Source organism: Planococcus citri, chromosome 1 (assembly GCF_950023065.1).
Source record: "Planococcus citri chromosome 1, ihPlaCitr1.1, whole genome shotgun sequence".
Lineage (NCBI taxonomy): Eukaryota > Metazoa > Arthropoda > Insecta > Hemiptera > Pseudococcidae > Planococcus > Planococcus citri.
In genome coordinates this window covers 303,879-318,339 of record NC_088677.1, presented here as the reverse complement: position 1 = coordinate 318,339, position 14,461 = coordinate 303,879, and the positions used below count along the sequence as shown (strand labels likewise).

Below are 14,461 nucleotides of genomic sequence, written 5' to 3'. Positions count from 1 at the left end.
ATCGGGTACTCGGTACAGTGTACGCATTGTGAAAAAGCGCAGAAAAGAAACAATTATCGTTATTGCTATAATCGTTATAATCGCTCGGATTATCTTCGTATCGTCGCCGTTGCTGTTTGAAGAGTACCTAATACCTACCTACGATTATAAATCATAAATTCATAAAAATACGCGTACATACCTAATAGGTACGTCTACGTATCTACTCTACTCGTTCGCTTCGCTTCGCTTTGCGCTTTGCGATGGCAATTGGCAATTGGCATTTCCAATTACGACAACGAGTATGTTAGGTACGGTACGTCTCGTCTACGTGCGAGTAATGTGTAGTACGAGTATTAATGTCTGTTATTGTCTTCGTAAATCTCACTCAACCCCACCCCAACCGTGTGCTCGAAATCGAAATAAAGAACAAAGCTCGTACTCGTATATGCGTCATCGTTATTCGTTTTGTAGGCGATGATGAGGAATTGAAGACCTTATCTCGTTCTCCGTCTTTAGCCACGAAATTCCATCCAAGGTTTTGGCACTTTGGCCACGTTTCGGTTTCGATTTCGACGTGTCTAACGAACCGATTTGTCCATTAACTATACTCGTAGGAATTTTTCAAAGCGGGGTAGACCCGGGCTTGATAAAATACGAGGGATGCTGCGCTGGTGGGCGGCGCGGCGCGGTGGCGGTGTTGATCAATAGGTACTCGTATAGTTAGGTACCTGTATCACTGTAGGTGTAGGTATAACCGACCCCTCTATCATCGTGTCTTCGCGCGCGACTCCGACCATAAAGTTGACATTTTGAAATGATTTCAAAATCACCTAGGTACGTAGACGACTAGACGTACTACGAGTAGGTATACCTCTACCTATTAGTATTTTGAATAAAATCATCGGCAACCAGGATCGATTGCTATCTCGTACGTATGTAGGTACTTACTGCTCTCAGTTTCAAGTATTTCGATGAGGAGCCTCCATCAAAGGCTAAAGGCTAATAGGTACCCAAGTCGACGATTGGTAGTCCAGTAGCATAATCTGCAATCACTCGACAAAACACGAAAGAAAAATCTGCCGATCGATGGTGCTAATTTTTCGCTGTCAAGGAAATTCCCAAAGCCGTTTCGACCGACGCCCCGCCGCGCCGCGCCACACCACGCCGTCGGCTTTCTTTTCACGATGCGATCACGTGTACTGGAGAATCTATCGCGTGTCCGTCAACATTATAGGTAGGTCTAGGTACCTAACGTATGCATACGAGTACTAGATCTGGTTCTAGTTCTGGTTCTGGCACTGGCGCTGGCACTGGAAGCTCGCAGACAGGACAGAAGCAGCAGGGCTTACGTATACGGTATACGGTATACGGTATACGGTATATGGTATACGCAATACCGACTCGTAGTCGTAGGTATATCTATACGTCTTTACGAATTGACGTTTATGAGATGCAAATGCAGTTAGCCATTGACGTCAAAGCTGCCGATGGAATGCTACGGCGAGTATTTCAACACGCATAGGTAAGCGCCCATCGCCGAAAACTGTCTGGTCAAAGTTTAGGTACCGCTTGGCGTGGTGTGGCGTGGCGTGGCGCGGTCGCAGAGTTGTCCTTTCAGATTTGTACAATTATAGGCATTCGAGTCGAAGATTCGTTTTTTTAATTTTAACTTTTAAGAAAAATTCGAAAATGTTGAAAAAAAATTTATTTTTGTTTGTTTGTTTGTTTGTTTGTTGTTTTTTCCCCGGTACTATTTCACAAAAAAAGACGAATAAAATTGGAGGAAATTTTCTGAAAACAGAAAACTTGTCGTAATTTATGATTTGTATGTTACGAAAAGCAAGGTGAAAGTATCTACTACTCGAGCTCGAGCGAAGCGAGAGCAAAAAGTTTTGAAAAAATTGACTTCGAAGAACGAAAAAACATGCATTTTTACGTGTTCTGCGAGGGAAATGATGAAAAATGAATGAAAGATTCGAAGCCGTTGAAAATGTCGGGTAAATGCGGAAAAGATATGGAAATCTTAGAATTCGTTTTTTTTTTCAAATTATTCGGTGAATGGCAAACATTGGCTCGGCGCTCGCTCAGTATTAGACGGTATTGTTTGGTATTCGTATTGGAGACTGGAGTGGACACTATAACGTAATGTACCTTATCGAACATATCGAAGGCCTCACTAATCACTTCACTCCGCTCGCCAGTCGCCAATGTCTTCTTTTACTCGTAGCCCTCGTATGATGGGTAATTCACGCAGCACTGCAGGTTTTTCTGTGGACGCCATGGCGTCAAGCGTCACCGTCATCGTCGCGATGCTCAGCAGCTTGCCTCATTTATAACAAGTAAGTAAACTGCGCACTCCAGAAGCACAACAGTTGTAAACTCTCTCCGCGGGCATACCTATCGGCAATTCGGCATCGTCGTAGTCCAGCAAACTCGTACTCGTACTCGTACTCGTACTCGTGCCTGTCTAGCTCTAGCGAGTAGCGATACCCAGTACCCAGTACCCAGTACCCTCCAGCCTGCGGGCAATAAAGTTGAAACAAAAATAACACCCAACGTGTAGCCATGTATACCTATAGGTAAATTAAGTCATCAGCATAGGGTAGTCGCGAACAATTTTACAAATTAGGCTATCCATTTGTAGCCAAATACATAATGTACAATGTACGAGTACATACCAGTACCTACATTTTAAAAAAATGTGGCAAGATTTGGACCAAATTCGGCAGACAATTTCAGTCGGGAAAATGGTCCAGTTCCAGAAGGTGATAGGACCATAATATTGTCTTCCAAATCCAACATCACTTTTAGGAGTTTATCGAGTCGAATACTTTGGGTATGGGGTATGGGGTATGGGGTATGGACAGACAATTCGTTGTTTGGAAATTCTTTCTTTTCAAAAATACATATCTACTTAGCATAAACTTCCCTTTGAGGACTCGTATCTTTCCTTCAAGGCCACCATCCCACCCACCTACCTATACGGTACGTAATTTTTTCTTCTTTCGCAATCGCAAAGCAATCCATCGCCCTAATACATAAATGTACGTAAACGTATACGTAATCGGTATATGTACTTCGTACCTACCTGATATAGTAGGTAGGTAGTAGGTACGTGAATTAGACATCGTTTGTGTCCCTATAGGTACGTATGTACAATGTTAAGTAGGTATTAGATATATCTGCAAATATACTCGTGAGCTCGACGCTCGACGCTCGACGCTCGACGCTCGTACTTGTAAAAATATTATAAAAATCGATTCTTCAAATAAAACTAATTCCACGGTATGCTGATAAGGAAGGTAGGTGAGGTACTTATAAATACCGACCAACTTATCAACAAATAGGATGAGGATTGAGGATGCTTACATACTTACCTACATCCTTGGACATCATTGCGAGGGCATTTGATAAAATTTGAAAAATTGAAAAACAAAATAATTATGTAGGTACATTTCTAAGCGGTCTTGTCGAATCAATCACGAGCTTACGAGTAGGTATAGCATAGCGCTGGATATTAGGTACCTACGGTAGGTACCTACTAAGTAGTTACCTGATGAAAAGTCACCTCTGCTCGTTAGAACTGTAATACAGTAGAATAGGTAATTTTGCATTTACATCCAGCAAATTGACGTCAAAAAGGAAATGAAAAATCTACGAGTATTATGAATGAGTAATCGCCGCGCGTGAATCAAATCTGAATAGTGAATATCCATTCGTTATTCGTTCTGCAGCCACGAGACGCCTACGATTATTTTACCACTGTAGGTCTAGGTTTAAAAAGCCGACACGAGGCGATTGCTCGATTATGGTACCTACTACCTACGTCGAGGTGCATTTCAAAAACAAATCGGATTCAGAGTGGTTCATTTGGTTCGATTTTGAGACTATACGAGTTACATATAGGTACCTATGTACTATACGTAGCCTACCCAGTCCAGTACCCACAATATCCACAATCCACATGTTACAGAGTCTGAATCTGAACCACTCAAAAGCACCAAGTTCCTAGCTACATTTTATTCAATTTTCAAACTGATCTGATATTCTCAATTTCAATGCAAAAAACTACGAGTCTACGAGTCTACGAGTATAATGGTCTTGCTTTCGGGTGCCCGATGGCTGATGGAGTGATGGCCGATATTCATATTCCACACAGTATGTAGAGCTATGTACGCGTAGGTACATGTACGTACATCGCACAATGTAGAAAGCTGCTGTGCAATGTGTACCTCTACCTACGTACCTACGTGTACGTACCTAATAATCCGAACGGCGAACACGTGCATTCGTTTGGTTTAGCCGCACCGCCCGCCCTACACTATTACATATAGGTACTCGTTAGTCGTACTCATATGTATGTATACTGACTGCATTCTGCATTACACCGTTGACCGTACTCGTACTCGTAGCAATACGCGTATCAAGAAAAATAGTCGAATTTACGACAAACTATAGGTATAGGTACTTTAGATATGTAGGTACTACAGATCGTACCAACTCACTAACCATATGAAAATGTGGCGGACTGCCGATGCCGATGCCGGTACGGGTACATTTACAATTTACAAAATATTCGCATTACCTACCCAAAGTCGGTTTCTCCACATTGCACGCGGACAGCGACAGCCGGACACCCATAAACGCGCACGGCGCACGACTGCGAGTGTGAGTATAGGTCCACAGGTCCACCGACGCAGCTATACCTATACCTACTCGTAAAAGTAAACGCACGGCTAGGTTGGTGTTGGTGTTGGTAGGTCCTAGACTCCTAGTAGCCAGTATCTAGGTAGTAGGTACCTACTTGACTCGAGAATATGAGCGAGACATCTGTTACGATACGATGCGACACGCGTATTTCTATCAAAATCAATCAGTCAATCAATCAATCACAACACGGCACACGCGACACCACTCACAATATTCACACATGTATAGCTATATTATGCTGATATGCACTTAACACATAGCTTTAGCTTCAGCTAGACGCACATCGCGCTACTTAATAACCGCAAAGGCGAACAACACTTCAACATCCACAGCTACATGCTACAGCTACAGCTATAAAGCTCATCGTAGGCTGTTTTACGAGTATTTCATTTCATTTTATTTTCAACATTGGCCCAGTACCAAAATAAAAACAACAATGTCCCCGCGCTGCACCGTACCCTAACCCCCCCCCCCACGACGCGACGCCACCGTCGTCGTCGTCGTCGTCGTCGTCATTTCATCAACCACGAGTAGCTGCATATTCAGGATTGAGTTATGTATGTCTTCTTACGTTAGATTTAGATACATATATCCAGGTATGTAACGAAATCAAATTTTCGATTTACGTACCTAATTTTAACACGTTTCGAATAAAATGTTTTACTAACTTGAACTTTTTGGCTTTCTTTTATCGCAAATTGACGCGCTGTCGCGACAATCTACGAGTATGTATATTGTATAATTGTATGTACTTACACAGCCACATGGGGCACAGAGATGAAAAATTGTCATCTAACGCAATATGGACACCGGCGCGGCGCGGCGGCACCAACTGTATATTACGTACTCGTAGGTAGGCTCTACGCTAGTACTCGTAGTTTTCTCTGCATCTAATCCTCCAGTTTTGATGAAAAAACACTCGAGATAGGTAATGCGAATAAAAAAATAAGGGAAATATATAATTGAACGATAAAAAAGGTGGTTAGCACGATAACCATTTGAACGATAAAACGTGGCTTGGTAACGGTAATTTTGGTGGTAAGCGCAGCATTTTTCAACCATTAAAAAAGGTTGTTAGCCCGATAATTTTCATCGATAAACACGATATTTTTCATTGATTAGCACGATATTTTTTTTTTTTTTTTGACAAAAGAAAACACTGGCACACAGTGGGACAGATTCATTTTTTAGGGTGTCATAAAATCATATTTCAGAAATGAATGCAAATTTGGACGTCAGAGGCGCTGAATTCATTTTTGTCGTTATTTTGGTTCGAACCTTGAATGGGGGCCCCAGGAGGAGGGTTCAAAGGGATAAATATTTTGGATAAGTCGAGTAGGTATTGATATAATTGTACGTTTTTTGGGCTCCAGAATTCATTTTTGACGTTATTTTGGTTCGAAACTCAGAAGGGGGGTGCAATAGATCATCGAATAGGTAAAAAATATAATTTTTCGTAATTTCATTGAAAATTTGTGATTTTTTCAAGTCCAATTAGGGGAGAATCGGGACATTTCGAGAAAAAGTATTAGGCTCAGGTGAAAATTTCCCGAATTTCAACTCTTCCTTGGCAGCAAAATCCATCCCATTGGGTCAAAAACATAAACGAGGTCGTCCGGCATTATCTCGTAAAGCTTTATTGAAATAGATACCTACTAGAACACTTAATTTTTTATTCACTCGCAAAAATCTTATACTTTTTGTCGTTAATGTATCCTTATTTATCGTGGAAATCACTTATTTATCGTTCATTCTGTCAAAAACTTCTCGTGGAAATTGTTTATTTTTTATTGTTCTTACTATCATATATATCGTGGATACCGCCTAATTTATCGTTCGTTTTTTAAGAAATCGTGCAATGCATTTTTTTATTGTGAAATACACTTTTTTATCGTGCAATCCTCTTTTTCATCGTGAATACTGATTTATCGTGATAACACACTACTGTTATCGTGCTAACCCCCTTTTTTAAAGTAACGATAAATTGCACCCAAAAAATAATACATAAAAATTGGAAAAAAGATACCCTACCTATATTCTACCGTATACGTACAACGGGGTTGAAAAAAATTCAATCATTCGTAACAAAATGGGAATGAACGTACCTAATAAGTAAGTATGTACCTATAAATGTGAAACGTTCGTACTTAACAAACGAATAAGTAAAATACGAGTGTGATATTCGATTGCAAACAGTTCGTTTTCTTCTCACTTCTCACGAATCAACGTTGAATTTTGGTTATACAAATAGTTAATTTAATTTTGATTTTCGATACGCTGAAAATAATCGAAACGTACATTATCGGTTGGAGAATAATTAGAAGAAAAAAACAAAAAACAAAAAACAAAAATGAAAATTGAACAACTTGAAAGAAAATTATAAAAGCATTTTAGTCCACGTAGGTACACTCGTACATAATATGAATTTCGCATCCAAAACTATACAAATACCTAACAACAGTTTTCAAATTAGAATCGCGAATACTCGATGGGGATTAATTCTTCGCGCAACACGATTTCGATTAGTGGTTCAAATCTGAAATGTTTGGATGTTAGCCGAATCGAAATCCTGTGTGCTGTCAAATATTTTGAACAAAGTGTGCCCGAGTGCAACTCATCGTACGACAGTTTTTCATAAAAATGTCCGTCTACTGTAATCTGTAATTGCAAAAGTTATAATTCACGAAATTCATAGGTAGGTAGTAGGTACCTACTTTTTACAGGGACGAACGATGGAACTTGAAACATTTTTGGGAAAAGCGGCAAACCATAAAAATAAAACGACAATTCGGTACATAACTAATACATATTTTACGAGTAGAAAAAAAGAGGCGCCTGTTCTGAAACTATTGGAGGAAGATGTAACGTTTTTGAACAAATTTCTTTATTTTTCTACGGTAACCTCGAACAGGTAATACCTAGGTAGTAGTAGGTAGATAGTAGATACCTATAAATGTAGTGTAGAATTTCAATTTCTACACTATATTTTTAGGTTTTTTTCTACAGTAGAAAAAACATTTGGATTAGGTATTGTGCGAAAACGAGATCGTACAAAAACAAAAGGAAAAATCAAAATGTCAACAAGCGGGAATACATGCGTAAGTACGAGTAGGTACTGAGAGATGTAGGTCTAGGTAGGTTGGGTATAGCTATAGGTACTTAGTGTATGTAGATGTACTATGTAGCATCGTAGTACTCGTATGATTTGAGTGACAGGCATAACATTAAACACCGGCATCGGGACAGGTAGGTAGCTAGGTACTCGTATCAACAAAATACGAGTACAACTACAAACCAATAATTTACGATGCAGCAACGCTGCAGAAAGACGATTTTTTTTACGTTTGGAAAAGATTTACTCGTACCTACGTGGATAATTGCGAGTACCTATATTTGTATTATAATTAACTCGTCGGAATACAAATAAAAATGAAAACATTTTGCGGTATAAATTCCGAAGCCTTGGGGGGTTATCGATAATGGGTAATTAGTAAATAGTAATTACCTAGTTACCATATTACATAGATAAGACTTTAAAGGTATGCGCAGTTTTATTAAAGAAGAGAGGGAGAGAGAGAGAGATAGATAGAAAAAAAATGAAGAAACACATTGACTAGATAACGATATCCGAAATGATACATCGCGACTCGACGCAAACTTTATCCTTATCCATATAGAAATCGCCTCTCGTCTCTATCTGCAATCTATACGCACAAATACGAATACGAATAGTCGAATATACGTAAATCTATGCTTTCCTACTTACGTTTACGTAATATCGTATCAATTAATACATATTAAAAATGTATACCTATAAATCTGGGTAATTATTTTTATTCGCACAATGCACATTGCACAGCGAGTGTTACGTGTATTTCCGTAGGTACCTAAATAAAATTATTTGTAGTAAAAATACGCGCGGGGTTACGAGTCGTACATCTACGAACAACATATAAATAGGTAGACAAAACGTATAGGACATAGGTAATAGGTATCGCGTTATGTAGGTTTTTTGTACAGGTACAGCACACAGCACACAGCATACTTATATCTGTGTAGGTCTAGGTATATTATGCTTTTAATTAGGTACCTTAAATTACGAGTATCATTAGGTAGGTACTTCTCGGTATTACGAGTAGTAGGTAAGGTACCTACGAGTAAGTAAGTATTTTCGACTACCCGCGGTTACTGTTCCATTTCCATTTCTCTGCGGCACGACGCCAAAGAAAATGAAAATATAGGTAAAAGTCGAGTGGCGGCTACCGTGAAATACTCGTAGTTCCTATTCGGTGGCACGGTGGCACGTTGGCGTTGATAGGGATGTTCGAATGCGTGTAAATACGAGGTTTTATTCGAAAAATTTGCCAAATCGATCGCATTTGCACTTTTGATTCGCAAATTGCCACCTTTCATTTTGATCGTTACGAGTAAATATTTTTTGGGTACGTAAACGTATACGTAACGCTGCCATTAAATGATCGAAATAACTGAAAGTTGCCCGACCCCGGAGAAACTGCGAGATCGTAGATTTGTTTTCAAACATGGAGATGACTCGCGGAAAAACGAATTTGGCAACTTGTAATTTTTTTTGTTTTTACGTTTTTGTGTATTTCGTTTTGTACCGCCGCCGTTAATATTTGGATCGATTTCGACTTAACTTTACAGATCGTACGAGTATTAAACGTCGGTAGTCGGTACCGGTATCCTAATAAAAGTAACTCTAAAACACGTACAAGCTGCGATAAAAAAATGAGATACGTTACGTAATTCGACTGATGAGTGAGAAAACGAAGGGCAAATGAAGTCGCAATGTTTGAATACACAATACACGATACAATACAAATCGTTCTCGGGTTTTAGAAATCGAAACTGAAACTGAAACTGAAACTGACCGATACCGAATCTACAGAACGCGGAACGGTAAGATTCGAAACTATACATAATATAAATGTCCAACTCGAAATCGAGAATAAAATAACGAATCGAAGAAATAAAATAAATTTTGAAGGCGAGCAAATTGGTTGGTGCTGAAAATTAATTCCATTTCTTCGACGATTACTTCTCTTCACTAATTCCAAGTTTCAATTCGCACAGTTTCACTTTCATTCAACTCCGACAGATTTCTATTCCGATGTTTCCGATTTTCGTTTCAAACGCCCATTGGCCCAAATCTTAGTTTCAGTCTCCCAGTTTCAAAATATGTACTTACTTTGAAACTTGAGATTTGAAAAAAAAAAAAAAAATTGTCGTCGATAAAACTACGCGAATGTCATATCGCGAATATCGTGGTTCAAAATAATATAGTACAGTACCCGCTACCTATAGGTATACGAGAAATTGCCGACGAACGTATTTCGTTTATGGCGCGGTAACGCGCGAGCAAAAAAATTATACATACGTCGGTAATCGCCAAATTTTTTAATACTCAAAAACAAAATTGAAAAAAATGATCCGAGTAAAAAAAAAAAAACACACAAGAACGAACAAAATGATGAAGAAAACTATTACATCTAAAAATAATATGTACAAAATACGAGAGTATCGTTGATTAAAAATAAGAAAAGAAAAACGAACGTTATTAAATGGTATTTCCTTAATACGAATATCACGCGATAATGGATAATAATAAAACCAAAATTAAATCTTTCGTCGCTGTTTGAGGAAAAAAATACGCGCGTAAAAATGAATTAGTAAATCAACGAGAATGACCGCGAAATACACAACCAAGGGCTAACTCAACGAGAATTATCGAATTTTTCAAGAAGAAAAGAATCCGATTCCTCGGATTTTCTTATCCATTGACCCTTCTGTCTAGTTTTTAAAGCTTTAAAAAATACGTTTTTAGCGAGTTGATAATCCAACGCTTTCTGTTTGTAAGCGAGATAAGAGATCGAGACTGCTTCGGCTAACTCGGTATTCTTAAAAATAACTACGTATATATCTAGGAACTGTTTGAATAAGTTGAGTTTAGACAAACGAGATACAGAATTTAGCGACGTCAGACCAGTTTTGGTTTTGATGAATTCCACCGTCGTCGGATCGCACGCTATCCAATTCATGCAGGATTTGCCGGGCTTAACGTTTATAACTATTCTGCTACTGGTAATACCTTCGATGGCTGGTTTGTTCAATTTGTACGAAGACGGCAAATTTTTCAGCTCGTCACTCTCGACTCTTTCGTACAGAGCTCTCTCTAAATTACCTAGTGAAAATGACAGAGAAAAAACGCGAGGCGAATTATTGCAGATATAAGCATAATTATAGCCGTAGCGATAACTACATAGGTACGCGTTAAATTTCATCCGAATAAAATATCCAAGTTGGCTTTTCGAGTTTACCTTTATGAAAAACGTCGCCGATAAGTACGCCATCGAAATACACCGGCAGCAAGAAGTGCGACAAAAGTGCCCCTTGAGCGCCTAACACGTTGGAACGCATTAATTTGGCCGAGCAGCACATAAGAACCATCTGTTGACCTTTCATATAATCTTCGGACGTAGGGTTGATATCGATATACTCGGTAACGGGTATGCCTCCCATTCCGGATTCCAATTTCACTCTCAGCACTCCTCGCTTTTCCACCATCTTCGGCCTGTCCACATTTTTGGCCGCCGAGAAACTAAATACGCGGCCGTCTCCGCACGGAGCCGAGCTTACGTACAGATAGAATTTTACTCCGTCTTTTACCCGGTAATATCCGCTGTCGAGTAACTCGAGAATAGCGTCGTTGCTGCTGCTGCTGCTGCTGCTGCTGTTGTTGTTGTTGCTCAGAGAAACATTGAGCTGAGAATACAAGTACAACATCAAACATCGTCTGCTCAATATTTCAGCGTGGCAATCGAATAGAACGCTGCCATCTTTCGATACGTGATCTCCGAGAAGACATTTATTACCTGAAAACAACAAACCAACACTTTCGCTTACGACGGACGCAGATTTACTATAAAATAAGGACGGATATTAGTACGCTAAAAGTAAACGTAGAATAAATCTAACTCGTATTACGAGAGCCGTTAAAATATGTACTATTAATTAGCGAAGGAAAAAAAAAAAAAGGAAAATAAATATCTGTGAAATTTACCAGTACAAACGCAAATGACGGTAGCATTTGATATATCATTATTTCGAATCATTACAATGCCAGATAGCACACTGTACCTTTGCGCATGTTCGGGATATGATTGTACAACAGCGTTGTATTTGTTCTGTACAAGAGACGCGATAATGTCGCAAAAGCTGTAACATTGAGAGTTTTTCGGAGAACAGTCTTCAGGCGTAGGCGTAGGCGCAGGCGCAGGCGGCGAACATCGCGTAGCGTCGAATTCGTCTTTAATGGCGCGCGTAAGCTTCACGCAACCGAAATCTTGCTTAGACGATTGAGAACACTCGTCGTGTTCGGAAAGTGGACTTTCGGACGCACCGTCGCGATCGTCTCCGTAGGCAATTTTAGGAAACAAATCTCTCAACGCTTTCAGCGTGGCGTTAGTTTTAGCTTTCTTAATGCCGGACGCGTTCTCCGAGTACACTCTACCGTTGATGTGTAAACGAGCCAAAAATTTGTTATCGTTGCCGTTGCCGTCGACGTCGACGGGCACCACTTCGAAATAGAAAGAATCTCTTTCGTACAGCGTGTACAGCGCGGTAATGGTATTCGGATTTTGGCACTCTTCTATACCTAACGCCTGCTTGACAACGCGCTCCAAAATGGTATTTTTGATCTCCTTTCTCTTGGGTGGTAACAGATGAGGATCGACGTGCATCTCGCAGTCTCTTTTCATTTTCTTCTGCACGTTTCCGTTACTCGAATGATTCGAATGAAGTTTCTCGCATTTCGCAACCGCTTGTAAGGTCGTATCGTGCGGCGGTGGCGGCGGCGGCGGCGGCGGCGGCGACTCCTCCTCGGAAACCGTATCATCGTGGCGATGAACCGTCCAAGCTCTACTTTCGACGTTCGAATCATCGGCAACTATCGTACGAGTCGGCGGAATTTCATTTTTCGACGACTTTTCAGAGCTGTTTTCTAAAACGCCGAAAAATAAGTGCTTCAAAGCTTTCGTCGTAACGTCGTTGCGCGCTTTCTTTTTTTGACCAGCGACACTCTCGAATTCCATACCATCGATGTACAACGTAGCTTTGAAAGCGTTCTTCAAATCCGTAACGGTGATGAGAAAACTGTCTTTTTCGAACAACGCGTACAACGCGCCGATGGCGTTAGGATTGGAAACATTTTCGCACACTTGCTTCAGCAGTTTCTTCAACATTTCCGGTTTCACGTTTTTTCTTTTCGCCGGCATCTGGAGCGTACTTTTGGACAAGGTTTCCCCAGTCGCGTCGTTCACCTCCATTACTATCGATTTTTTTCACCCGCTTCTCAGCTAACGGCTAACGCAAAACTTCATTTCTGCAATCAAACAATAATATCGAGTCATCGCATCGTCGAAATGTCGAGATATTGAACATTCAACGCTGAAAGATCCCCACATCGTAACTACATAACTACAACGTTTTATTATAGTGAATGGACTAGGAAGTAACAACGCTTTACACCATCAGTTCACACTTCACACTGCCTCGTGTAGGATCAGTATTATCGAGATTGGTGCACTTTTTCCCAAATGGCCGAATGGATACCATATACAGCCACAGGTTAGTTCGTGGCGTCTCACAATAACCGGTAACATCGTTTCCTAAACCTAAAAACTACTCGAATCCGCATCAAAACAGAATATTGACTGACGATTTGGATACGAATATACTTAATATATAATAATTTCAATAACTTTGGTCTACTTGATTCCAAATTCATCAACTCACCCGAGAAATGAGAAAATGGTTTCATTCATTCGGTTATCAGCATTCATGTGCGAAGTCACCGAAGACACTTCATAGCATGTGCCTTGCTTCTTAATTCATCATTTCCCTAATATTCGAGAAAAATAATACAGTTACTGTCGACATTAAGAAACAGAATACTTGGGAAAAAATTATTACCTGCAAGAAGGCGAACAGAAAAATTAAAAATAGTAATATTTTACGAAGAAACTTGATATTATTATTTATTTTTATTATTTTTCATTTTTTTTTATTATCTTATCACTTTCATACACGTCTGTCACAGTTTCACACACTCTATACTCTGCTCATTTTCGACGGACTTTCCTAAATTCACAATCACAGACTAAAGAAAACCCTGCGGCCTGCTTGCCCGGAACGCTACCTCGTTTTATTCTCGTTTCGTTTTGGTTTTGGTTTTTGGTTTCGTTTTTTTTTTCAATTTTTATTTTTTTGACGTCAACTCGTTATATTGATTTGGTGAGGATGAGCCTGACGAGGTTTACTCATCAGGTTGGAGCACTAAGCTCATCAGTCATTTTATTTCATTTCGGAATATTTGAGAAAATGCTCAAAAATCAAAATGGGATGTCGGGATCAGAAATGGGATCCGAAAAGGCGAAAATTTTCCACCATTACCAACATAGAAAATAGAAATCGGAAAGTGTTGATTTTGAATAAGTAAGTACATGGTAAGTACTAAGTAGGTAGGTACCTCAAAAATTTTTGAAGCCAAAATCCAAATTGTAAGAAAAAATAGTTACCTATTTATAAATTAAATATTTTGGTTAGATATTTCAATTTGAAATGAAGACATTGACGGTGGAAATTGAGTTTCATTTCAAAGTTGTTTCCATGAAAAATATCGTGTTTACTTTTTTGTAAAAATGTGATTCTACTCGTATAAATTTTGGAAAATTTTCACACAAAGCTGAGA

General features: G+C 39.5%; 2 protein-coding genes across 2 annotated transcripts in view; both read right to left on the bottom strand.

Annotated features, from left to right (window-relative positions):
- The window catches only part of LOC135843611 (proton-coupled amino acid transporter-like protein CG1139), a 28,055-nt gene extending 23,022 nt beyond the window's left edge, over positions 1-5,033 (bottom strand). The window contains exon 1 of the mRNA XM_065361564.1: positions 4,572-5,033. Within this exon, the coding sequence (XP_065217636.1) occupies positions 4,572-4,592 (21 nt within the window). The 5' untranslated portion in view covers positions 4,593-5,033. The remainder of the gene's footprint in view (positions 1-4,571) is intronic.
- Positions 5,034-10,091: 5,058 nt separating this feature from the next.
- Positions 10,092-13,833, bottom strand: LOC135843536 (double-stranded RNA-specific editase B2-like). The gene is made up of 5 exons (XM_065361475.1): positions 13,684-13,833; positions 13,507-13,612; positions 11,774-13,093; positions 11,031-11,585; positions 10,092-10,894 (listed from the first exon to the last, which is right to left on the bottom strand). Exons 3-5 carry the CDS (start codon positions 13,035-13,037, stop codon positions 10,428-10,430), a joined length of 2,286 nt encoding a protein of 761 aa, XP_065217547.1. The 5' UTR covers positions 13,038-13,093; positions 13,507-13,612; positions 13,684-13,833; the 3' UTR covers positions 10,092-10,427.
- Positions 13,834-14,461: the final 628 nt, after the last annotated feature.